We start from the raw sequence: 27,622 nt of genomic DNA, 5'->3' as shown, positions 1-27,622 counted from the left end.
CATGCTAATCCCAAAAAATTCGCCATCATTGTCTAACCAGGAAGCCCACTTTTCACCAGGAAGTCCCCCTTACCATGGCCTTCTCAGTAGCAGCTTCTTCACTTTAGAGCAGCTATTATTTTTTCTATTGCCTTGCAAGTAGACCAAGAGCTTCTGTACCCGAGATAAATTCCTTGTGTATATAATCAAACTTGGCCAAATAAAATATTCAGTTCAGTTCAGGAAGAAAATGAAGAGTCCTCTTTTAGGGCTTTTGGAATGGAGGCCCTCATTAGATGGCAATAATTTGAATGGATTTGAAAAGATTGATAAAGAAATACATAAATACATGCAATTTCTAATACTGTTTGTATTAACAGTGCCCCACTGGACAAGCACTGGAGAATTTTAATAGCAGGAGTTATGCATGAGTTTCTAATGCCACTTCATGGCACATGGGCACAATATTTCTTTCTTAAAAATGAACCCCAGCTTGAAATTGGCTGTGTCATTGCAGATTCCTAACCTGCCACTATTGCCTCTCTGCCCAATAATTTCCCATCACCTGACTTTCCTACACATGGGCATCATCCAAGGCAACAACCATCATTTGATCCTTGCACTCTGATATCATATTGCAAGTGCAGTCATTGTTATCTATCATCTGTTATGTCTAGGTGGGGATACATTCCTGTAAGAGCTATTGGTTACTCCAATCTCAGTATATTCTATATATTTTGTAATAGTAGTTAGATAGCTCTGAGAAATTACATTACTGGCAATTTACGTGAAAATGCACACTTATCAGATTGCAAGCTGGAAACGCCAGCAGGCCTCGCTTTTAAATTACTCTGTTTAAATACAGAGCCTGATCCAATAAAAAGTGACTGAAGATCTCAAGATAGGATAATAAGGTATTTGTTAGCAATATAAATTAGATTGATTTGATTTACACAAACTTAATCCCTCATTCACATAAGATAATGTGCTCATTAATCTGCTGTCTATTTTTTTTCTTTTCTCCATTGCTTTGCTTTTGTAACAAATATGCCTGTGGTGTTATGATGAAGACGCCCTGGCAACAAAACCTCCCATTTCTTTCCCTGCAAGTTCTGTAAAGGTTTTCAACCATTGACATTCCACTATTATGAAATGGCAACACAATACCATTCTCCCCATGGCCCTTATTTGGGGCTGACAAACTAAACCAATTTTTAGAACCAAAGGCTGCCTTTGGAAAATGCTGGATCAAGTAGGTAGGTACTGCTTTAACACCAGTATAGCCAGTTTGGTGTGGTGATTAAAGTGCTGGCCTGGAAATCAGGAGACTGTGAGTTCTAGCACTGCTTTAGGCCAGAAAGGCAACTGGGTGACTTTGGGCCAGTCTTGTTCCCACCCAACCCACCTCACAGAGTGAGTTTTGTTGGAAAAATAGGAGGCAGGAACCTTTTATAAGCTGCTGACTTGAGTTGTACAAAACAAAGGCAGGATATAAATTTAATATTGGTGAACCTGATTTAAGACTCTCTGTGGAAGAGTGAATTGAAAACCCAGGCAAGCCCTCTGTGTGCAGCAGCCCAGCCGCAGAAAACCACAAACCAGCCTCCTGAAACAGTGTAGGTTAAGTGAGATAGAAATAGTTGTAAAAGTAATAGGATAAGGGAAAAATAATATAGATTTTGAAGGCCAAATATGGATCTAGGCTCATACCTCAGCATGCATATTTTTTCAATGTAACAGACCAAGATAGGAGGACCATTTTATTACAATTTATTTAGAATGTTCTGATTAAAAAGGATTCCTCTCTTTAAAAGAGGGATCCTCAGCTTTCATTCTCTTGAAAGAAAAATAACAGATGAAAGAAAAATAAAAAAGGTGATTGGACAGGACAAAAGCAACTTCCTCTTTTCATAAGAAACATGGAGTTAAACATGTTATAGGTATGTTCATTTAAATGAGCTCTGATAAAAGTAGGGGAATGAAATTTAAGATGTTAATGGGGAAAAAAGTTATTTGGAGTTCACAAAAACACAACCCAGGAACTAATTAATGCTAACAAGCTCTCTCCCTTATCAGAAGACATACTACAGACATCCTATTACAGGGATGTCAAACTGCCGGCCCGGCCCGTGGGCCGGATGCATCATAGCAAAACCATACCCACCCCATTGCCGGCAATGGCAAAAAAGTCACGATACATTGCAACACGTCACATGACGTTGCAAGTTTGAAACCCCTGTCCTATTACAACAAACACAATCTTCCCCTATCTTGACCTGTCAAGCAAAGACAGTTTCTATCTTGCATTTTAGGAAGTTATCAGTCAATTCATACAGCAATTCATAAAGAGCTTTTTACATTCCAGTCTGCAATGATTTGGTAAACCATTAACATTTAAAAGAAAAATAAGTCAAATTAAAATACAAAAAACTAAGCAAGTACAACAATACTACAAAGTCCATTTGTTGATGTTACAAAGTCCATGTTGTGTGGCCTTCAAGAGGGAAATAGAAGCAAGTATAAAATCAACATTAAGTTTCTGTTCTGAGAAGAGAGGCAGGCAATATGTCATTGGATAGTATCTAAGCCTTAAATGAGAAGAGGAAAATGCTGTTCTTGTACCGATTTCTGTTCTGAATGTGTCTAAATAATACATTTAGTAAGCATGGCCAAATGTCTCCTGGGGGTAAACATTGCATCAAACATACTGAAGCACTTTTTTCTATCCAGAAGAAACTGCTGCTATCTGTGCCAGTGTAAAGAGACATCTTTGATCGTGATGTGTTAAGAAATAGGCTGAGTTCAGGCTTGGATTCTGAGTGAGAGGAAAAGCAAGAGAGCTCTGGGCTCCCATGCTGATGCCTGAAAGATTGAGTGCTGAGTTTTAATGGAACAGAAAATGCAGAGTGATTAAATGCACGGTCAGACACCATATTAACTACAGTCCTTCTCTTAATCTTTGGGTAAAAGCATAGCCCCGGGAATAGATTGCTCCTAGTGCCTGTGTAGGTGGCCATGACATCCACATTTTGGCCTAGTTTTCTTTCTACCTGAAGCAGATTCCTGTTTGCTAACCTAGAGAGGTTTAGAATTTCTCTATTACCATATTTTCTGGCATATAAGACGACTGGGCGTATAAGACGCCCCCCCAACTTTTGAGATGATTTTCAAGATTTTTCGTCTTATACGCTGGAAAATCAGCGAGCCCGGGAAGGCACGCCCTCCCCTCTCACTGTGGAGGAAGCAGGGCAGGCTGGCGTCTGGCGGGAGCCGGCAGGGCAGTCCTGCGCACGCGCGTGCTCCCCAGCTCCTAAGGAGTCCTTGGGGAGCCATGGCAGGCGCCTCACGCTCTTCGCTCTTGAGGCAGCATCGGCGGAGCCATCCGGCGTCGGGCGGGAGCCGGCAGGGCAGTCCTGCGCACATGCGCACTCCCCAGCTGTTAAGGAGCACTCCTGAGATGCTTGAGCAGGGGGGTGGACTAGAAGACCTCCAAGGTCCCTTCCAGATCTATTTATTCTTCTAGTGGCCAAACACAAATCTTTATTGAGACCTGACTCCTTAAGGGACATATTCCTAGCATCACTCATTCCAAAAAACAAGTACTTCCTGGGAAGCCAGACTCCATTTCCTTTAGCACTTTGAGGAAACAGAAGCACCAGGAAGTATCCAGCCTAATCAGTGGCACATGTTCATATGAGGACAAAAATCTATATCCCATTCACACAGCATTGCTGGTAACATTTAAATTTATCTGAGTTAATTGTTATTGTCACCAGCAACTCAACACTGCTCATTTTTTATTTGGGTTCTTATTGTATGTGTTTCTATTTTTCCCACGTTCACCATCCTGTTCCTTTAATAAAGCATCCAGATCTACACACACAGCCTTTTTTTTAAATTGGAAGACAGGTGGATTTAGCTGCATGTCAAGTTGGACACAGAGTAACCTGTAGGGAGGACAGAACAGTGATCCTGCAGAGAGATGTTAATAGCAAGGAGTGATGCAAAGGGAGCTTTGAGAGATGATGAGATTCAAAAGCTTTCCCCATTCCCAGCTGCTGGGCAGAATTCTGAGATCTCACATACTGAAAAAGTACCATACTGGGAAAGGTGCGTTCAGAATTTATTAAAGGAAAGGGGGACTGAAAACAGAGAGGACAGGAAAGGCAAGTTCAGCGGTAGCACCCAGACTGCATTTTACCATCTTCCAGTTTTCTCCAATAGCTCTTTTACAATCAGTTGAATGATAGAGATTGAAGTTTTCCTACAGCTATGTCTAACCCTACATTGTAAAGGTCTTACAAATACATATTTCACCATGACTTTCATTAGTACTGGAACTATTTGTCGGTCTGGAGACTGAGATAGATTCATATTTGAAGACATGAATTAGCAGGACCTGTCTGCAAAAAATAATTCATTGGCCCTTTGTTTCTGAGGTTGATTCTTGTTATGTATTTACATGTTTATTAACGTTAACATAATAATAATAGAGTACAGGGCTGAGGTGAAGCCGCGGCAGCTTTTGACAGCTGTCAAAAGCTGCCGGACAGAACTACGCAGGCGCCCGCCGTCTGACAGCTCTCGGCTGTCAGAATCACCTGGCAACAGCTCGCGCTACTGATGACAGCTCCGAGCTGTCAAACTCAGCCGGCTCGGATTGGCGAAGCAGACGGCGCGGGAAACCGGCTCAGCCCTGATTGGACAATACGTTGACAGCTGCTAGTATAAATAAGAGCGTTGCTCTTCTGTTCTTTGCCTGGTTCTTAATAAAGTTAAGTTTACTTAACTTTGCTGTCTCGCCTGCTCTCTCTCTAAAGCAATTCTAGTACATTTGTTCTGCAATGTTGCAATACTGCATTGAATGAAATCTGGTGTGTGGATTAGGGTGTGTGTGGGCAACATCTGAATGGTGAGGAGTCTCAGGAGGCTACTTGGTCTGCTGTGATGTCACTGAGAGGAGTTGGCCAAATTTCGACCTCATTGTAGGCAAGGTTTGTGAGTTAAATATGGGAATCCCTAATTCCTAAAAAACAGCTTGATCTCACTTTGTCAAAATCTAGCCATTTTGCAGCCAAATTTCAGCAACATAGTTTCAGGTGCCAGGGTCTGCAGATGGGTTTACTGGAGAACTGCAGGCAGACTGGGAACTGCCTAACCTTGGATGAAGGCACAATTCTCTTTTTCCTATTCAAATCTGAGATCAAACTTTGTTCTTTCATAGAAAAGGTTGTCTTCTTTAAGCTGTAAGGGGACACTGCATTGTTCATTATAATGTGTTGATCATATTACAATACCACGCAGTTTACTGTAATAGTCACTCCCATTTTATAAGCAAAAAAAAGCCCCCCAAATCTCTTTTAAGTGATGTAAAGATACAATAAATTTACTCACTTTTCAACTGTATTTGGAACTTTCTAGGTCACAAAAGAGTAGTTCTTCTAACCATTTAGTTCTTCACTTTTCTAAAAAAAGAGATTATGGAGATGCCTCATCAAATGACTCGCTTTTGCTAAGCAGACTAACTCAGGAGATGTTCTTTTCCTCTTCTGCAGCTACACCCTCATCACCCCTGGTGTTCTGCGAATCGACACAGAAGAGACAATTTTGGTGGAGGCCCATGGAGACAATACTCCGAAACAGCTTGACATCTTTGTTCGTGATTTTCCACGAAAGCAGCAAATCTTGTACCAAACCAGAGTAGATATGAATCCAGGAGAAGGAGGCATGCTTGTCACTCCAGCTATAACGGTGGGTGTATGGTGATGGTTGCAGTAGAGCCTGTTGTATCCCTGCAAAAAATCAAGCTAAAATCCTGTTCAACCTGCCTTGAGAGGAAGTGCCACAAACCCTAGTAGAAAAAAATGACTATAGTGTCAGATATTGGGAGAAACTGAGCATATAACTCTAGGGAGGAAAGAAAAACAGAGTTATGAGATACATATGCATTTATTTTACAGTTCTTATTGCCATAATTGCTGAAAGATTATGCACAGCATTTTACAACAAACAAGTAAAATAGTAAAAAATATTATAAATATTTAGATCAAAATCAGTATCAAAACCAAAAGTCAAGCATAGGAAGAAACCAAAAGAAAACCTGACAGATATATAGCAAAATATAGCAAAATTAAAGTGATTAATATAACAAAACTGCTAAGCTAGCTGTTAGAACAGATTGCCAGAGATTCTGAATCAGTCTAAATTTAGTGGTTAGTAAAAGTAGGATGGTCAGTGGGCCAAAGAGCTGAATTTTCAGATCTAGAATATAGACATTTCAGGAAACTCTAAAGGCTTCTGGCAATCTTTGTTCTCCCTTACTCAGGGAGGAGAAATTGGGTTAATCTGTGTGTTTATAGAATTATGTTCAATCTCAATATGAACAATGGTAAGGGGGGGGAGGAGAATGCTGAATGGTATATCTCAAAATGGTCTGTTGCCAATAATTCTGGATTTTCCAGAGGACTTCAGTGTTGAAATGTTATTTCCTGACCAAATCCCATTAAAGGCTTCACTAAGTTGCACTCTGCTAAAGACTTGAGTCCAAAGAATATCAAACAGCTGCTGGCATCTAGTGGGACAGAAAACTGAGAAAAGTTCTGCAAATTGGACCATAATCTCATTAAGAGAATTGCTAAATTTCTATATGTAGCAATTTCCATGAGAAAGGACATTAAATATCCTAACCTTGCAGTGATGACATTACAAGTTTTTCTTGTTCTTTTCTTGTTTATTTCATTTCTATTTTATCTTGTTTTATTAAATCTTGCTCAATTTTTCCTTTCCCCCCATTATTTTTAGTTTTATATGACTGATACACTGCTTTGTTGTAAAGGTCAGAATAATTAATTTGATTCCCGAGCTCTGGGGTATCAATCTCTCAGCATGTCGGTAGCATGAGACCACTCTTTTTTTTTTCTGTTTGCAACAGCTTGTACACATTAAAAATAACCAATCACAAAATAAACAGTGGTCTATGCATATCAAAATCTCTCTGTTTTGATTTTATGGTGGATTTTGTTGGCTACGTGGTTTTGGTTGGTTATTGAGAGGAAATGCATAGCTAGCTGTTTTGATGTAAACTTCAGATATTATAAAAGGGACGCGGTGGCTCAGTGGGTTAGGATGCTGAGCTTGTCGATCAGAAGGTCGGCAGTTTGGCGGGTCGAATCCTGAGTGCCGCGTAACAGAGTGAGCGCCTGTTACTCGTCCCAGCTTCTGCCAACCTAGCAGTTCGAAAGCACATAAAAATGCAAAAACTACGGTGTGAAGGTAACAGCGTTCTGTGTGCCTTTGGCGTCTAGTCATGCTGGCCACATGACCACAGAGACGTCCTCAGACAAATGCTGGCTCTTCGGCTTTGAAACAGAGATAAGCACCGGCCCCTAGAGTCGGAAACGACTAGCATGCATGTGCGGGGGAACCTTTACCTTTACCTTTACCTCAGATATTATACAATTATTATCATAAAGAGATGTATTATTAGATCATACAACTATATGTATTTACTGGAATAAGAGAGCATTCTATTTATGAACAGGTTATGTTTTGAGAACTCACAGGTCCAAACAAATGTATGTATTCTGTGTACTGTCAATTAAACGTCTCCTAACTTTTGGACCTTCTAGATTAGTTATGAACAGATTTGTTCATCTTGGGAAAAGTGGTGTGTGTACCCACCCCTCTGTGTGTGTGTGTGTGTGTGCGCGTGTGTTGTGTGTGTTTGGATAATCAGTAATTGCCCAATGAAAAATGAGAAAGGGAAAAGAGAACAGTTCTCATATGATTGTAGAGCTACAGATGTGCAGCCCAGATGGTAGTTTTGATAGCTCGGATTCCTGATTCTTCAGGAAGTGAAATGGTCAAATCAGGAAAGTTGATGTGGGGTGAGGGTTCCCTCACTCTTCTTCCCTCTTGTTTTGAGCTTGGAATTGGGTGATGAGTTTTCTTGGAGTGTAAATTAAGAGGGAAAAGGCCAGAGAAAACAAGGTGAGGTTTGTGGGAGTACTGCAGTAGACAAACGTGGCTTGTAACAGCAGATTGGCTAGGTGAGATCTTGGGAATATGTTCTGCATTAGTTTCATTGACTGGGCTGGTTTAACTGGACACTACATGGTCTTTCCATTTCTTTTCAGTGCTAGAAGAAGCAAACAAGTATTTAAGATATAATACGTCTGTGTTTGGCATTCTGTGATCCTCTTTGTTTTCATTTTTGACTCAGTAAAAATTTTTGGATCAATGTCTCAGGTGGCATTTAGTGATAATTAAGTTTGAAGCCTCTGCTCTACTCATCTTCTCATCCAGATTCCTGCAAAAGATCTGAATAAGGACTCCAGGCAAAATCAGTACGTGGTTGTGCAAGTAACTGCTCCTGGGGTGAAACTGGAAAAGGTGGTTCTCGTTTCTTACCAGAGTGGCTTTGTGTTCATCCAGACAGATAAAGGCATCTATACACCAGGCTCTCCAGGTAATCACCTTTTCTGTCTATTGCTTCACTCTCCTGGGATCCCACTGTGGTCATGTGATGAATAGTACTATAAACAAAACCATTCCTGGGATTTGTCATTGATTTGAGGTATCTCCAGAGAGTGGGGGAATGGAAGAATGTATCTCTTGTGAACGTTGGCATTGAGGATATTGAGAAATCAAGCTTGGAATGTTCAGAAAAGATTTTGAAAAACACATTTATAGGAGGTCCAATGGAATGCAGTCACAAATTAGGAAGGGGATGAAGAAGTCCAAGATGTCAGAAAGGTTTTTCCTTTAGTTTTCCTTTGAAGAATTAAGTGGTGCTTTTCTCAGATACAGACGATCCAGGCTGAAGTAATCTAGAAACATTTATGCCGTAATAAACCCACTGGCCTTTAAAGTGCCTGAGGCTCGCTTTGCAAATCCCTCGCACAGCTAGACAAGAAGCAATGGGGTGGGAAGGGAGGGAATAGATTGGAATGCAGGGGGGAGGCATAATGGGGGGGAGGAGTGCAGAGAGCACCAACTCTGGGCCTGAGAACCAAGATCATCTGCTAAGAAAGTCAGTTAAGCAGAGAGTCCATTGCCCAAACAAACTGACAGTACTGATTGGATGGAATAAAGTGACAGTGGGAGGAGGGCCAGGGGAAAAGGGGAACATTTATGCTCCTTGCACGCAAAAATGTTATAATTGGCTTTGCAACTTCCGTATCCATGTTGGCTTAAGAAATTATACTTTTGGTAATAAAAATGTCCCAGGAGTCTTTTATTTGCTGCATGAACCATGTGGGATGATTGATAGCTACAAAATATCAGACAATTTATGACAATACTTTTTTTACGATGCAAGGATATCAGTCAATCATTTTTTAAAAAAATATGTTTTATTGATTTTTAACATAATCACCTTAATATTTGGTAAACAGTGTGTTGTCTGGGTTTACATTTAAAAAAACAATCAATAACAATTAGTTTAATTCTATACTAGCTTTGCTTGATTTTCTCTTCTTCCAATAATATTTTCTTTTGCCAACTTGAATTAATACAATTCTTATTATTTAAATAAATGACAATTAAATATAGACATTTCTAATGTTTCTGCAAATAATAACCATATCAATATAAAGCTTCTTTTCTAACTGATCATCTTGATTGTCTCATCATAGATCCTGTTTACAAAATTCTTATTTAAATTTGTTTTCCCCATCATATTCAAAACATTCTTACTGGTTAAGATTTTCTCAGAATAGATTACACTTAAGTATTTAAGACTTTTTCCTCATACAGACCATCCCAACACTTTTACATTTCTCATATCTTAAAAAAAAAGAAAAGACCAAGAACAGGAAAGAAAGAAAAAAAGAAAGAAAGAAAAGAAAAAGAAATAAGAAAATAGTATACTATTTAAAATACATGTCCCTCTTAGGCTAATGAACATTTACATCCAAAACCTTTCTTTTCTTCTTAACCATATTCAAACATATGTTTAATCTTTAAATACTCCATTTAATGAGTTCAATTATCTACTCTTTTGAATCTATTCAAAAGATTTTTGTCCATTTGAACTTTTCTCAAGATTGCTTACACTTAAGTATCTAAAACATTTCCTTTATATAAACCACCCCAACATTTTTATCTTTCTCATGTCAAAAAACAAAACACAAAGGAAAAAACAAAGAAAAAATACTATGTTACTTGAGGGGCTCATCCCTTTTAGACTAAAATTCATTTATATCCAAATTCTTTCTATTTCTTTAATCACATACAAACAAATGTTTAATTTTTTAAATATTCCCTCTGATAAATCCCATCATTTAATTTCTTAATTCTCACTTTAGCCTTTATTTTTTGCCAAACATCTTTCCTGATCAATATGCTTTGCTGAATCAGAGTCTTCCATACTCTTGTGAATGTTGTTACAAGTAAGAAGGACAAAACAGATAAGATGTTTTTATAGGAAGGTTTTGCCCCTTCATATTCATTGAAGAGCTTTTCCTTTCTTTCTCTCTTAATTTCACTTATCATTTTTTGTCTCTCAAGTTCTCTTAGTTCTCTTGGCAGCTTTGTAATCCATTCTGTCAAATGTTTTTTCTTGTCTTCGGGCTTATTTTGTAATCTTAGAGTATAAGTTATCTTTTCCATGTTCAATATTTCCTGTAGATTTTTTTCCCACCTGAGTTAAATCATATTTCTATCTATTGTTAGGTTTCATCTTTAAATCTCTTTCCCCTGGCTCATATTCAGTTATCTGTTTTATCTGCTTGCTCTCTATTTTTATTTTCTGAGAATTTTTGTGTTGTAAAGTTAAAGTGGAGATGTGTTCATTTATATTTTCAAAGTTATTTTTAATTTCCTCTTGGTTTGAGATCATTGTTGTTTGAATTAGTTGCAACATAGCATAAATCTTCTCTTGGAAAGTGTTTTTTCTTAGTAGATTCTTTCTGCATATCTCTGCTTTTCCATGATAGCCAAAAATCAGGGTTTTCCTTCCTCTGCAGTCAGCTTTAGAGTCACAGTTAACTAGGTATTGGTAATCCAGAAAGGTCAATTTTTTCCCTAAAGTTTATAATCCTCACTTTGTAGATAGCTCAAAATGTTTTCTTTTTTTTGACACAGCTGTTCTCTGTTATTAAGACATTGAAGGTCACCAGAAACAAAATTATCTTTTCCTGGGCTTTGCCAGTTCCTCTATTAGAGCAACTACTGTTGTATATTTTTATCCACCACTAGATGTCAGCACCAGTTCATTTTTCAGTAATAAACAATTATTTTCTTTTTATTTTCATGATTTGAAAGGGAAGTCTTAGGAAATTCCATCAATTTCAAATTTATCCAGATTTAAGTCTCATAATCATTTAATTTCAGTATATTTCTGTTCCCCCTAAAAGGTTTAATTTGCCACTTTCGTATGTAAGAGGGTGGGTGCTTCTTGGGGTTTTTTTTCCCCTAGGAAATCAATTATCAAGTAGAAGAGAGAAAATCACTGTTCTTACCCAGTTCCAAGCATGTTGTTTACAATCAGCTTAAAATAGTGCTTTTGGGCTTCCGCTGCTTGTAGCTTGGGCTAGGCTCTGAAGTTAAGCTAACCTTTCTCCTGCTGGTTTCTGGAGGGCTTTTCTGAACCAGTCGGATGAACTGCTGTCTCTCCTCAATTGGCAGGACTTCTTTCCTTCTGTGTTACTTCTTTCGGGCGATTTCAGGCCCATTTAGGGTCCCCTAGCAGGCAGAAAATGGCCATAGGGTGCAGAGCCCCGTGATCTCTCAGCTACTGTGCAAAACTGGAATCTCAAATCAATCAATTTTTTATTATGGTCACAGACCAGCATGAATTGTATCACAAATTAGTCTCTTTTTTTCTTAGTGCGCTATCGTGTCTTTTCTATGGATTACAACATGCACAGGACGGACAAAGCTGTGATTGTCGAGTTTCAGGTGAGAATCATGTTGCAATCCTGTATGGTTAATATCGTCCCATGAATAAAAAGTGGTTGTTGATTCTTCTTTCCTACATAATCATGGCAGTTAGACCCAACCACTCTATGAAGCTTTGGTTGGCCAAATTTTATATATGCATTTTTTCTTAAATGTTTAATTTTAAACTCTGTGCTAATGATTAAGCTGTATCAAACATTTGAAAAGTTTCACTATGAAACTGGAAAATAATGCTGAGTTTGAACACATGTGTTTGTGTATGTGCATGTATATTGTGGGGACAGAAGCTAGCTGTTTACTTTCTGTTTGTAAGCAGAAAGCCTTTTTTCATCCATATCATATTTTTCTTGTGAAAAAGGACTTAGGTGGCAAATGTTCTGTTTTTAAAGCAAATTAGTCTGAATGATCCTTTCTGGGCTATCACATGATTTTACATCTAGATGAAAATTCAAATAATAGTCTTGCATCTTATATCCCAGTGCCCCACCTGCTGGGTTGCAATTGCTCTCTATATTATGCCATGACGTGCAAAATCTAGTATTCCAGCTGGAGTTTGATGATATAGAAGGCACAAGAAATAGTATGGAAATGTATTTTTTCAAGACACCTGTATTTTATTTCCTCATTCCCAGACACCACAAGGCATTGTTGTCAGTTCTAATCCAGTCAACCCAGCTTCACCCTTGATCCGGCCTTACAATTTACCAGAGCTTGTCAGGTAATTTAACATGGATATTATCATAAGGCAACCTGTTTTGTAACCGAGCTGAAACTCTGATGGGGAAAAAAATCAGTTATTAAAGACCAGTTAAAGAAGAAGGCTGTATAGTATGTTCCCTTTTAGCTTGCTTTTCTGATCAATTACTAAAGAAAAAAAAATCCAGGTTTGATATTTTGCATTTGTCCATCACATTCATATTTCCTCTTGTTTTGTGGACAGCCTAGAGCAGCACACATGGGGCTACAATGTTATTTATATGGCAATTCTGTGAAGTTGAGTGGACAAATAATAGATACAATCTCATCACCACCATTTAAACTCAGTGAGTAAGAGGAAATTTGTTGCAGAAGTAAGAGTCACATTTCAGCTTCTACATATTTGAGTCTGAAGATTTCTGAATCAGGCACTTTCTTCCTCTTTTTACACTTATTCTCCACAGTCCAAGTATTAATTATTAATTATTAATATTATTAATAATTATTAATATAAAAATGGGCCTTGGATCCCTTGTATATATCATATTGCCTTGCCTTCAGAAGTTGTAAGGGCTCCAACACTGGAGGTTTTCAAGAAGAGATTGGACAGCCATTTGTCTGGAATGGTAGAGGGTCTTCTGCTTGAGCAGGGAGTTGGATTAGAAGACTTTCAAAGTCCCTTCCAATTCTGTTATTCTGTATTCTCTATTGTCATAAATCGATTGTAAAGCCAAAGCAATGAAAAATCTCTTCATCCTCTTTCTATAGTTTTGGGACATGGAAGGCTGTGGCCAAATTTGAAAATTCACCAGAGGAGAGTTATACTGCACTTTTTGATGTCAGAGAATATGGTAAGAAGAAGAATCATTTCTGTTCAACAAATCCATTTTCTGATTCCCTTCCATTTTTATCTCCAAAACCTTTTCCTGTCATTTGTAAAAGAGGGAACGGCTGCTATGATCTTTCCTGGAAAGTTATGAAAGCCAATTTGGTCCAGTGGTTAAAGTAGCAGCCTAGAAATCAGGAGACTGTGAGTTCTACTACCGTCTTAGCCATGAAAGCCAGCTGGGTGACTTTGGTCAGTCGTTCTCTCTCAGCCCAATCCACCTCACAGGGTTGCGGTTATGGAGAAAATAGGAGGAGGAAAGTGTGTCAGATATGTTCACCGCCTTGAGTTATTTCTAAATATAATAAAGGTAGGATGCAAATAAATAAATAAATAAAATAGCAGAGGGAAGGAGTATTAGATATGTTCACTGCTTTGAGTTGCTTATAAAAATAATAAAGGTGGGATATAAATAAATAATAAATAAAATATATTAAATAAAACCTGCCAGTGCTAGACTTCTACCCTTTTACGTTTCTTTTTCTGTAGTGTTGCCGAGTTTTGAAGTCCGTCTGCAACCATCAGAGAAGTTTTTTTACATTGATGGCAATACAAATTTCCACGTGTCTATTACTGCAAGGTGTGTGCATAGTTACAACTATGAGTAGCTAAAGAAAGTTATTTTGGCACTGGGTAACATCTGCATGAAAGTGGATTTTCTTTGGGTAATAATAGTCAGAAAAATATGATTTGGTGACTAGTTCTGATCTCAGTACAATTATTTGAAATTTGTTTAAGGAATACAATATTTATAATATTGAAAAATAGACCCTAGACTTTACTTAGGTTTATTAGTCTGATTGCTTATGATACCAAACCCAACTATCGCTTATAGCTTTAACACTGCATCTTTTTAGTGTCAAGGGTAAGCTGGCAGCCCATCATAGCAGTGATCAAAGGGAGAGTAATCAAACCCATTTTTCAGGGAAATTATAATCTGAAAAACAATGCTCCCAATCCCACTCTCCCATTGTTTATGAAATTACAAATATGTATTTTTCAGCAGACAGTTATTTTAATGATTTATTTTAATTGTATTAAGGTGTCAGGACCCTAAGGCTTTAAATTGTGGTGTGTTTTCTATTCCATACTTTTTATTTTTGCAAGCCACTTTGAGTGTTGGAATGAAGAAACAGATGACATATACATTTAGAAATCAGGAAATACAATAGGCAGATGAGTGAAGAACTGATCTTTTCAGCAGGGGACTGGAGGCTAAAACATATAAAGAACGGTTGCTGGAATTGGGTATGTCTAGTTTAAGGAAGAGAAGGATGAGGGGTGATGTAAGAACTTGCCTCAATCCTTCTTCCCAAGAAAGCAGAACTCCTGGAACAGCTTCATTCAAAAAGGATCTTTTATTAGGACAAGTTGACAGCAGGAATAGAAGGCAGGATCTGAGTGTTTCTGGTGCGAATCAATAGGTTAAAAGAGTAAATGGTAAACTGTATCCCATAGTCCATCCAGTCAGTTCAAATGGCCCAATCCCCATGTGTAAATCCGCTATGGGAATGGGGTTGATAAGGCTGTTAGGTCTTTGCACCTCTTCTTTCATGGCTAGAGATAAGGCAGATGGCCGGAGGCAAATTCCATTACCCCAGGCAGGCATTAAGGGAAATAGATCAAAGAGCAAGCAGATAGAGGAAGGCAGAGAGGATATATTGTAGCGCTCATAGTTCCCCCCTCCCCCTGAGGTTATGGCAGAACCCACAAGAAGAAAGAAATCACCCCCCTCCCAACAACCGGGTTCTGACAGGTGACATGATAGCAGTGTTCCAATATTTCAAGTGTTGTCAGGACAAGAAGCAATGGATGGAAATTAATCAAAGAGAGAAGCAACCTAGAATTAAGGAGAAATTTCCTGGCAGTTAGAACAATTAGTGGAACAACCTGCCTACAGAAGTTGTGAATGCTCCAACACTAGAAGTTTTTAAGAAGAGTCTGGACAACCATTTGTCTGAAATAGTATAGGGTTTCCTGCCTAAGCAGGGCGTTGGGCTAGAAGACCTCCAAGGTCCCTTCCAACTCTTCTCTTCTCTTCTCTTCTCTTCTCTTCTCTTCTCTTCTCTTCTCTTCTCTTCTCTTCTCTTCTCTTCTCTTCTCTTCTCTTCTCTTCTCTGCCTTCCCCCCTCAAATTCTGTTTTCCCCTGCTCACCTTTAGCATCAGAAATGACAAAGGCTTGGATCAGTAGAGCTGAGAGGAAATAAGGAGCTGTGAGAAATAGGTTAATGCCCTCACTGATGTTACCCCTCTTGTGTCAAAGAAGATCAGCAGTAAAAGCAAACATATATAATTGGGCCTTTATTTTCATTATGCAATTACAGATACTTGTATGGAAAGAAAGTGGAAGGTGTGGCCTTTGTCCTCTTTGGAGTGAAAATAGATGGCAGTAAAAAGAGTATTCCAGAGTCTCTCAGAAGAATTCCGGTAAACTGTTAAAGTGGTGTTTGCATATAGGAGTGTGCCTGTGGGCTTGTGTGTCAGATTTGCTATGTAGAACAAACCATGAAATCAATTCCAGAAGAAGGCTAAAACTACTTTGGCTATATTAACAGAATCTTGCTAGTCTGGTTGTGCTATAATTCCGTCTCCTTCCAATAATTCGGTGAATAAGGCAGCGTCTGCTTGAGTCTCTTCTGAATGTTATCAGGATGTTCTGGACTTGAAACATATTTTACCCCTTTCTGCTTTTGGCCACAGAGCTCGCATGTCTCCTCCAAGGTCACCTTGCTTACTCTACATTGTGGCAGACCACTTGGTTTCCTTCCTTATTTTTACTTGTTTTTTCATTTATTTTCAGATTATGGATGGAGATGGGGAAGCAACACTAGAAAGACATACACTAAGTCGCCGATTTCAAAGTCTCAATGACCTTGTTGGGCATACTCTGTATGTCTCTGTAACGGTGATAACAGACTCAGGTGAGCAGGGAGAAGAGAAGGGTAAATTGCTTCTTTGAGCATTGACATACCACACTTTCAAAGATTAGCAGATTTCAATTTTAAGTATCAGGGACGGCAAGTTACTAAAGAAAATTAAACAAACCACCACCAGAATACTGTACATAAGTGACATTTTAAATTCTCTGGGGAAAAAATCATCTTTTGGGGGCATAAGTGGAAAGGTTGTGGTGCTAATAATTCGCATCACTTTCCCCAAATTTCAATAATGAGCCTTGGTGGAGCAGTGGGCTAATGCCTCCTTAAGTAACACCAGCTGTCTGTAATTAGTGCAGGTTTGAGTCCCACCAGGCTCAAGGTTGACTCAGCCTTCCATCCTTCCAAGGTAGGTAAAATGAGGACCCAGATTGTTGGGGGCAATAAGCTGACTTTGTAAAAATGCCACTTGGAGGGGGCCGAAAGCCCTAATAAGCAGGCATATACATAGAATGAAGGCTATTGCTAAGCACATTGATTTGTGCTTCTTAGATTATAAGCTGCCCTGAGTCTTCGGAGAAGGGCGGGATATAAATAGGATAAAAAAAATAATACATTCCAAAAAGTGTTTTTGTCAATTTTCTTCAAGCATATTGGATTGCATCCAGGTTTTTTTGTATAAATGTTATGAAGCATTTTAAGGGAAACAGTCAGTGGTGGAATTCAGCCAGTTCGCACCACAACCGGTAGCTAATTTTTTGTTGCCCAGGCCCAGAATGGACTTCCAGAAGCAGCATCCACACAGAGAACTGGTTGTCCACATATTTGAATCCCACCACTGGAAACAGTATTGTGTTTCCCCAAAAATAAGACTGAGTCTCATGTTAATTTTTGATCCAAAAGACCCATTAGGGCTTATTTTTCCGGTTAGGGCTTATATTTGGGGAAATACAGCATGGCTGACAATCTTAATTGGGGCTTATTTTGGGGGTGGGGCTTATATTACAAGTGTCCTGAAGTATCATGCTATTATTTTCTGGTTGGGTCTTATTTTTGGGGAAACAAGATATATCTAGTTGCAAAGCCACAGATAAAACAATATATTAATAAATCCCCCACATCTTCTGAAGTTTTAATATGCTAACTTTCCATGTATAAATGATCATTTGCCATGTTATTTTCTTCAACATCTTAAGACTATTTACAATCAGCACATAATATGATGCAACAATGTTTTGTAGAAAAAGGTACAGGAAGAGAGAAGACGTAGAGAGAGAACTTGCAAACTGAATGTACTGTTTTTAATTAGGTTTTGAATTAATAGTGCTTCAAAATCTTTGCAGGATTATTCTCTTGCATTTCTCAGTTTGATTTCCTATTTTAAGTTGCATTCCTTCATTTTGTTTTGCAGGCAGTGATATGGTAGTGACTGAGCAAAGTGGCATTCATATTGTGACATCTCCCTATCAGATCTACCTCACAAAAACCCCCAAATACTTCAAGCCAGGAATGCCATATGAACTGATGGTAATAGAAATTGTCAAAGAACCACATTAGCAATATCTTCCTCCACCTTACTGGGCTTCTGAAGAGCTGTCCAGACTTGGTTGTTCAAGATGCATGTGGAGGGTTAAGTTGCCACTATAGAGGATTGATTGATTGATTGGTATTGGTACACTGGATGATTTGCTGTAATGTATCTGCATAGAATTTACAGGAATTTAGTGACAAAAAGCTTTAGTAAATCAAGTTGTGAACTGCCTGAAGTCTCTGTGAGTGAGGTGGGCAGCCAAATAAATCTTTTCAATAAATAAATAATAGATAAACAAGCAAACAAATTGATTTAAATTCGGAGGAAGCTGCCATGTTCCATGCTGAATCACCCCTTCTGGATTGTTTTAGGTGTATGTTACCAACCCCGATGGCTCACCAGCTGCGAATGTACCCGTGGTATCAGAGTCCATTCATTCTGAGGGAACCACTTTGAGCGATGGGACTGCTAAGCTCATCCTGAACACACCCCTGAACAGTCAAAGTCTATCCATCACTGTAAGTCATTCTGACATTCTGTTAAGTTCCACTCAGTGCACTGATGAGAGGGGATGTCATAAGGAGGTGGATTCCCAGGAGGGGGGGTGCATTCCAGAGGAGTAAGAGGCAACTCAGTCTGGATGCTTTGTGTGAGAGAAAGAGGGTGAAGACAACATCTCCCTAATAGTTCTCACAGTATATTGTAAATACAGATCATAGACTCACCATCACAGGCTGGTGTGAAATTGTGCAGCACTCAATGAAGCAACATGAAGATAGGTTTATCAGTTGCCCATTACGAAGAAAGCGAAGGATATACAGTGTCAGTAACATAAGCTCAGCCACTTTGCACATGCACAGTCAGACTCTGAGAGCAGAGACAGAACATACACTTGTTACCCAGCCGACATATGCATATATTTCATAAATTTTAAATATTAAAGTTTTTTCCTGGGAGCGCCAAGTGGAATTCCGTACAATGGCACCTTGGATGCCAGCAGGACTCTGCTGTTACTCAAGAGGGAACAAGTGATGAAATGTCTTTGCTATGATGCAAACTCTGTTTTTATGCACTTTTGCAGGAGAGCACACACAGGTATGAAAGACAAAGCAAGAAAGTATACGCTGTGAAGCCTCTATGCACATTGTGTGACTGGAGAGTCATCTTGGCTAGGAATGGACATGAATACATTATGTATGCCTGTTAGTGTAAAGGAGATAATTGTATCTAGGTTGATATCTGTATATTTAGGACTATTGCTGTCGGGTTGAGTGTAATATAATGACAACTTTTCTTCATCTTCTTTTCTTTTTACAAGGATCACTAGATAATGTAAAAGTCAATTGATCGTGGTATATTGTGTGATCTGGTGATATCTATAAAGAGAAAGAAAGGTGGGGGAATAAATGGCCTTAGGCAGCTCCTAATGCACTGGGTAAAGTTTGTTTTTTAAGGGTAGTCAAATAGACAACAGATCCCATGGATAAATACCACTGAAAAGAAAGTCATTTTCTCCCTTTTCTCAGTATTTCTCAGTATTAAGAAGTGGTGATACTCTTTCACAGGAACAATGGTTTTTGCAAGTCCCTGATTTGGTTTGGCATTTGCTTTTTCCGTAGCTCACCATCCTATCTAACCCTCAGGCTGCAACTCACTTTGCAATTTTGTTTTATTCAATAGCTACGCCCTCTCTCCACATCCCATTACAATATAGCAATTGTTACACTCATAGTGACACGGAGCTCCTTTTTCCCCTAAAGATGCAGATCATATAACAGGATCTCAGATTTTTTTTTATCGAAACAGGATGCTAGCCAGTTCCTTTCTAGCCATTATTGTATTCTTTCAAGAGCCTTCATGTGGATGTCATTAAGTGCCAGCCTTAAAAGGAGTTGTAGTTGCTTCCTGATTAGGTTAATGCTCCATATTTACCCTGCTTAGGTTAAAACCAACCATAGAGAACTCCCAAGAGAACGCCAGGCAACAAAGTCCATGACAGCCACAGCCTACCAAACTCAGGGAGGATCTGCAAACTATCTTCATATAGCCATTACTTCTACAGAGATTAAGCCTGGAGATAACTTACCTGTCAGTTTCAATGTGAGGGGCAATCCAGATTCGGTGAACAAGATCCAATATTTCACATACCTCGTAAGTATTACAGACCTGGAAAAAAATCCAGGAGTTGCTTTTATTTTTTATTGTAGCCTTGAAGCCACTGGCTTAACCTATCATTGCTAACCATTCCATTAATCAGTATTTGTTCACCCTCAGATCTTGACCAAAGGGAAGATCTTCAAGGCTGGCAGGCAACCCAGGGGAGCTGGGCAGAATCTGGTGACCATGACTCTGCGTATCACTCCAGACCTCATCCCTTCCTTCCGTTTTGTGGCTTACTACCAAGTGGGGAACAGTGAAATTGTGGCAGACTCTGTCTGGGTGGATGTGAAGGATACCTGCATGGGAACGGTAAGTCAGTCTTCCCAGTGGCTCTCTTAGCAATGATGCAAACCCCCTTATTAGAGCTGCATCAGAAGTGCATAAACTTATTTTAAAGCATTTTAATAGTATTTTCCCCAAAACATTTCTTTCAGTTTGGATAGAGAAAGCCAACTATTTTTCCTTGAACTGGCAATTTTTATGTCTGTTAAAGTACTGAACTATTCTTTGTTTTGTTTAAATAGTTGATTGTGAAAGGAGCATCTTCCAGAGATAATCGGATACAAAAGCCAGGAGCTGCCATGAAAATCAAATTGGAAGGGGATCCAGGTGCTCGGGTCGGTCTTGTGGCTGTGGACAAAGCAGTATATGTTCTGAATGATAAATACAAGATTAGCCAAACTAAGGTAAGGCCAGAAATTCCTTGACTTATAAGAATTCACCTTTCAAGACTTTTCCAAATTACAATACTGAAGAGGAACATTTTTTTCTATGATGTGCACTAGATATGGGACACAATAGAGAAGAGTGACTTTGGCTGTACAGCTGGCAGCGGCCAGAATAATCTGGGTGTGTTTGAAGATGCTGGACTGGCCCTGATAACCAGCACTAGTCTCAACACCAAACAGAGATCAGGTATTTTGGGGATGGATGCTAACATCTGGGAGATGGCAGAGGTTTTCTTTTAGAAGCCAAGAGAAGAGCATTTGGCATCATGTGGGAATCAAAACACAAGGGCCAAAGCAAATAATCAAGTTACTTGGTTGAGATGGGCAGTTTAGAAATTAAACAAACAAACAAATAAGCAAGCAAGCAAAATGTATTGTTATCAGTGTGCACTGGAGGAACTTTCTCCAGAAAAGAGTAGGAGGAACTCCAGCAGACAAAAGGATTCACTCCTATTTATACATTTCAGAAAGGAAGAGAAAATGATAAGAGTCATACATATGCAGAAGTAATAGATGATGTATGCATAAATATTCATAATTACCAAACCCCATATTATTTCTACATTCAAGAAAGAATGATTGTCTTAATAAAAGAAACAGATCAGTTTGGTTGCCATAGAAACCTTGGTCAGGCTTACTGAGAACCAGGCACTTCAAGGTTGTCTTTTTCACATGCCAATTAGCACACGTTCCTTTTATGTTTCTCTTTTGCTAAAATGTCCCACTCCTCTAAGGATTCTTTTTTCCTCGCACCTGAAAAGTATGTTTCAGCATCTCAAGCGCAGAATATTGGCCTTTGGGTTCTTGAACTGCATGCAACGGTTCCAGCGTCTTCCACCAAGTGATTACTCAAATAGTAGGACAAATTCCAGATCGCTGTTTCTAACGGTGGTTCTAGAAGAGAGAGTTATAGTGCAGGCATCCTACTTTATTCCTACAGTTTTAGGAGGGGTCCACTCTCATCTTCCGCTGGTATTTTCCTGCTTTTTCCCATCATTTGTGGTGTTTCAAGGGGCAAAAAAGAGTCCAGTAAAACATGAAACAGCTGGAGATGCTCTTTGACTTCTTCCACTGTGAGCCTTTCAGCTCAGGCCCAATGAAGAGCTGAGTTATGCCTTCCACCTCACTGCAGCTTCCCAGCACTAAAGTGAACTTTCCGTGAGCTGCTTTGGGTCTATTAGATATAGATGATAGATCCAAATAACACAATAATCTATAATTGAGGCTTCAGATTGCATTTCCAGCCTGTATTAAATGGGAGGAAGTCCCACAGAAGGCAGCAGAACTCCCTGACTCCCTTACTGTAAGCCCATTTGTAAAGCTAATCGCCACAGGAATTAGCGCTGAACGTTATCTTCTTACTTTAAAGAATAATTGTTCCTACCTCTTCTCCCCTGCCTGGTTCAGATGCAAAGTGTCCTCAGCCTGCAAATCGGAGGCGTCGCCGCTCTGTTGTGCTGCTTGACAGCAAGGCAAGCAAAGGTATGTGACCCATAATGAAGTTTCTGGTAACAGAATAAAACTGCAGTCCATTTGCATTTATTGAATCAATTGGGAAATGGATAAAGGAACAGAGGAAGACTACCCCTCTTTCTCTTCTTTCTCAAGCAAAATGGTAGAAAGTTAACAACCTCTATTAAATAGGATCATTCTTATCTTATCAATAACTTTGAGTGCTTGAATTCTGAGAGCAGTGGGTGGGTGGGGGGTACTTAAACGGACCACTATTTTAATGTAGAATATAACTGGTTCCAGCTAAAAAGCTACGTTTTACACAGAAAAGTTTTAAGCGTTGCTTCTTGGATGGCAGCACTGATCAAGAATTGTTCTTAGTGAGGAGGAAGTGAGCAATGGCCAGTGAACTACAAGCAGCCCCCAAAGCAGGAACATCTGTGGGGATGCCTGTGTACCAACATGGCAGTTCCAAATGGACAATCAATGCTCTGCCCCTTTTTATTTGTATGGGGCTGCAGTCATTCCCTCCCTAAAGACATCCATGCCCCAAAGCCTTAAAACACAGAACATGGATTAATAAATGCAATTAAAAGGACCACATTTAAAATAGAGAAAAAATATATTGAAAATTCTGCATCCCCTGCTCTGGTGATGGAATTAATTATTTGCATTATATTAAAAATTGACAAAACAAACATTTGGCTGTACCTAGAGGATCAGTGAACTACCTGTGAATTTAGTGGCCAAAGAAATTTCTTCAGTTCATAGAAGCCTTGGGGATGTGTGGTAATCACTGAAAACCTCCAAAAATTCTTTGTCTATTATTCTACCTGTTATGCAAGGAGGGGAATTTTGTTGAAAACATTTCTTTAAAATAATTGTATTTTTAATTTTAATTACATTGAAATACAAACCAAGTGAAATGAATTGGATTTCACCTTGGTTACCAGGTAGTTTTTAGGAGCATGTCCCCACCCCCACTCCCTGCATGCCATTCAAAGTCCAATTAGCTCACAGGGTATAACAAGATGGTGGGTTTGTTGTCACTGCGAGTTGTGAGGGGGGCACGGAGGGAGGCTCACCAATCTCACTGTACACATGTTGTACTTTGATAATAAATGTTCATTCAAGGTGAGCCCTGAGCATGGAAGACATTGCCCAGGGTCAGTACAAAACAACCAGGACCATGAGAAGCTGGCCATGCCACTTAGCTAGAAATTTAATTTCCTCAAGCACACACTAATCCCTTCCCTTTCTCAACTGACCTAACAAGGAGCATACTCAGGAATTGTCAGGATTCTTGGAAAACTGAAAGGATTTGGACTCCATATGCAAGGTTGCAGGGTGCCTTGGTGGAAAGAAGAGGGAAAATTAAAGAAAAGGGTCTTTATGTGATTTAAAGCGCACATTTTCTTCAGGAGCTGATGATGGCCTACTCAAGCTGCCTGTTAGCATATGGCACCTAGAATGCTCCATTTGGGGGTTAGAGATACACTGCAACATTTGATTGATTTTCAAAAACAGAGCATAAGTTTGAATGTTCTGGCAAAACTACAGTCTTAAGCAATCTTATGAAAATGACAATCCCTACTAACTAAAGTAGTGAAAAGTCAAAGAATGTCCAACTGTTCCTAGCAGCTGTCTGAGACAAGATAAACAACTAACTTTTTAAAAAAAAGTATTTTATTAGTTTTCTATCATTACAATTTATTTGTGCTTAATAAACAATGTGTTGTCTGGATTAATTTTACCTAGTCATAAAGATTATATGAATTAGCCATTGTCAGTTTGTAATTTCTTTCTCACAGATCTTGCCATTTCTCTAATTCTATGTAATGCCCAAAGTTTTTTGCCCATATAATCATTGTTTCTTTCACTTGTTCGTCTTCCATTTTTAAGTTCAACAGAAAATTATAAAAATGTTTAATCATTTTTTCATCAGAAGTCAACAACACCTGATCAAACAATGTTTGATCTTTGTAAAAGCCTTACGCTTTAACATCTTTGTCATACCTCGATTCCATTTGCAATTGGGGCCACCGTGATATGTCAATGCCTTGGTCTTCTAGCTCTTGTTTAGATTTTAATTTCCCATCTGTATTTAGAATATCCTTATATGTTAAAGTTTTTTCAAATTTAACTAAATTTGGATGTGTGAAAGGTTCCATCGTTGATAACCATTCTGGGATTTTCATGTAAATTTTAGGTTTTATCTTTTCCCATACAGATAACAATGCATTTCCTATGTAGTGATTTTGGAAATATGTATGAATTTTATTATTTTGATACCATAAGAATGCATGCCACCCACGTTATAAGTCATGTCCTTCTAAATATAATAACCTTTTATTTCTGAGGTTTATCTATTCTTTTAGCCATGTTATAGCACATACTTAGTAGTATAAGATCCAATCTGTCCACATCCTTTATTTTCATTAGTTTCTTGTAGCATTTTCAATTTGATTCTGGCTTTTTTTCCTTGCTAAATAAATTTGAAGATGGGTCTATTCAAATTGTCAAAAAATTTTTTCCTATTTTTATTGTTTGAAATAAAAAAGAGGTTTTGGTAGAATATGTATTTTCACAGACGCTATTCTTCCTAGCACTGATAATTGTAGATTTTTCAGTTTTTGATTTAATAATTTTATATAATTATCTTCTTTTATTGTTGCACATCTTGCTGTTAGGTGTATTCCTAGACATTTCACTTTCTTAACTATTTGTAAATCTATTTTTTCTGACAATTGTGTTTTTTTGCTTATCTGTCACACATCCAAATTTTTAACTATAACTAGTTTTTTCTCTGTTTATTTTCAGTCCTGCTATTTCTCCAGATTCTCCTATCTTTTTCAGTAGTTTGCATATGGTATTCAACAGTTCTTCTAGAATAAATACTAAGTCATCTGCAAATGCTTGTAGTTTGTAACTTTCGTCCTTTATCTTCGTTCCTTTAATTTCTGGATCTTGTCTAACGTTTCTGTTGAGAACTTCTAACATTAGTATGAATAGCAATGGGGATAGTGGGCATCCGTGTCTTGTGCCTTTTTTATATTGAAGTTCTCCGTATAATGTAGGGACGTGGTGGCTCAGTGGGTTAGGACGCTGAGCTTGTCGATCAGAAGGTTGGCAGTTTGGCGGGTCGAATCCCGAGTGCCACGTAACAGAGTGAGCACCTGTTACTCATCCCAGCTTCTGCCAACCTAGCAGTTTGAAAGCACGTAAAAATGCAAGTACCATAGTTTCCGGCATATAAGACTACTTTTTAACCCATGAAAATCTTCTCAAAAGTCAGGGGTCGTCTTATACGCCGGGTGCTGAAAATTTAGGGACAGGGCTGGCTGGAAAACCTGGAGCGGATCTCCCATTTAGTCTGCGCAGGGAAAGTGGGACCAATTGGAGAAGAAGCTGCAGTCTGTGATTTTTTACAGGCTGGGGTCTGGGCGTCTTTCCTTCTAAAGTTGAAGAGCAGCTGTAGTATATCCCAACTTGAAAGGCAGGTGGGGAAGGCAGCAGCCAGAGCAGCGGCTTAGCTCTAAGGACACATTTGACTCAGGAACTGGGCGGGCTGGCTGGAAAACCTGGAGCGGATCTCCCATTTGGTCTTTTTTTTAAAAATCCCATTTATATCCTGCCCTTCTCCGAAGACTCAGGGTGGCTTACAATTTAAAGCACAAATCAATGTGCTTAGCAATAGCCTTCATTCTGTGTATATGCCTGTTTATTAGGGCTTTCACCTCCCCGCCAAGCAGCAGTATTACAAAGTCAGCTTATTGCCCCCAACAATCTGGGTCCTCATTTTACCTACCTTGGAAGGATGGAAAGCTGAGTTAACCTTGAGCCTGGTGGGATGCGAACCTGCACTAATTGCAGGCAGCTGGTTTTACGTAAGGCTCTGTGCAGGGAAAGCTTTAGAGTAAATTAGGAAATGTGAAAAAGTGAATTAGGAAAATAGGGAACAGTTGCTGGAATTGGGTATGTGTAGTTTAACGAAGAAAAGGGTGAGGGGTGACATGATAGCAGTGACCCAATATCTCAGGGGCTGCCACAAAGCAGAGGGAGCCAAGCTATTCTCCAAAGCACCTGAAAGCAGGACAAGAAGCAATGGATGGAAACTAGTCAAGGAGAGAAGCAACCTAGAACTAAGGAGAAACTTCCTGACAGTTAGAACAATTAACCAGTGGAACAACCTGCCTCCAGAAGTGGTGAATGCTCCAACACTGGAGGTTTTTAAGAAGAGACTGGACAGCCATTTGCCTGAAATGGTATAGGGTTTCCTGCCTTAGCAGGGGGTTGGACTAGATGACCTCCAAGGTCCCCTCCAACTTCTTCTTCTTCTTCTTCTTCTTCTTCTTCTTCTTCTTCTTCTTCTTCTTCTTCTTCTTCTTCTTCTTCTTATTATTATTATTATTATTATTATTATTATTATTATTATTATTATTATTATTATTATTATTATTATTATTATTATTATTGTTATAGTTTAATCCACTTGCACTGTTTTATGTTTACATGTTTGATGACAAACAGCCTTATGTTTATAAGTGACAGTTTTCCTACTAAGCACCTGCATGTTATAAGCATTTGAATTAAAATTACCATATTAAAATCAAATCTGATGTTTTTTAATTTTTATTTGGTGTGCGTTGGAAGAGGGGTAGTCTTATATGGCGAGTATAGCCGAAACCCTATAATTTAACAGGAAATGTAGGGGGTCGTCTTATATGCCCAGTCGTCTTATACGCCGGAAAATACGGTAGAAAAATAGGGACCACTATGGTGGGAAGGTAACAGTGTTCCGTGAGCCTTTGGTGTCTAGTCATGCCGGCCACATGACCATGGAGACATCCTTGGACAAGTGCTGGCTCTTCGGCTTTGAAACGGAGATGAGCACCGGCCCCTAGAGTCGGAAACGACTAGCACGCATGTGCAGGGGAACCTTTACCTTTACAAATAGTCTCCATTACAATTACTTTTGCTGTTTGTTTATCAACTAACTTATTTGAATAGTTTATTTAGATATTCATTTTCTCTTGTTTCTCTTTATGCATATAACTATGAGAAATAGGATTGTCTAATGTTTCACAAATTTTGCATATTTTAGTGGCAGAGTTTCAGGACCAAGCCCTGCGTAAATGCTGCGAAGACGGCATGCATGAGAACCCCATGGGGTACACTTGCGAAAAGCGTGAAAAATACATCCAGGAGGGAGATGCTTGTAAGGCTGCCTTCCTTGAATGCTGTCACTACATCAAAGGGATCCGTGATGAAAACAAACGAGAGGACGAGTTGCTTCTGGCAAGAAGTAAGTCGCTGGTTCTGGGTTTATTGAAAGAAAGGAACATTCAATCCACAATACCTAGAAAATGTAGCGCATAACAGCATCTCCAAAGCTTGGAAACCATTTGGAAT

The 27,622-nt window shown here is 39.0% G+C and overlaps 1 protein-coding gene across 1 annotated transcript in view; it reads left to right on the top strand.

Annotated features, from left to right (window-relative positions):
• The window catches only part of C3 (complement C3), a 79,397-nt gene that overhangs the window by 6,322 nt on the left and 45,453 nt on the right, over positions 1 to 27,622 (top strand). The window contains exons 2-17 of the mRNA XM_083353078.1: positions 5,535 to 5,730; positions 8,284 to 8,446; positions 11,810 to 11,880; positions 12,513 to 12,598; positions 13,345 to 13,427; positions 13,952 to 14,042; positions 15,788 to 15,890; positions 16,264 to 16,384; positions 17,751 to 17,866; positions 18,242 to 18,388; positions 19,812 to 20,021; positions 20,145 to 20,339; positions 20,555 to 20,716; positions 20,816 to 20,945; positions 22,166 to 22,240; positions 27,315 to 27,515. Coding sequence (XP_083209204.1) covers positions 5,535 to 5,730; positions 8,284 to 8,446; positions 11,810 to 11,880; positions 12,513 to 12,598; positions 13,345 to 13,427; positions 13,952 to 14,042; positions 15,788 to 15,890; positions 16,264 to 16,384; positions 17,751 to 17,866; positions 18,242 to 18,388; positions 19,812 to 20,021; positions 20,145 to 20,339; positions 20,555 to 20,716; positions 20,816 to 20,945; positions 22,166 to 22,240; positions 27,315 to 27,515 — 2,150 coding nt within the window. The remainder of the gene's footprint in view (positions 1 to 5,534; positions 5,731 to 8,283; positions 8,447 to 11,809; positions 11,881 to 12,512; positions 12,599 to 13,344; positions 13,428 to 13,951; positions 14,043 to 15,787; positions 15,891 to 16,263; positions 16,385 to 17,750; positions 17,867 to 18,241; positions 18,389 to 19,811; positions 20,022 to 20,144; positions 20,340 to 20,554; positions 20,717 to 20,815; positions 20,946 to 22,165; positions 22,241 to 27,314; positions 27,516 to 27,622) is intronic.

This window comes from Vipera ursinii (genome assembly GCF_947247035.1).
Source record: "Vipera ursinii genome assembly, chromosome: 2".
NCBI lineage: Eukaryota > Metazoa > Chordata > Lepidosauria > Squamata > Viperidae > Vipera > Vipera ursinii.
The sequence above is the reverse complement of the archived record's forward strand: the minus strand, read 5'-3'. Positions and strand labels throughout refer to the sequence as shown.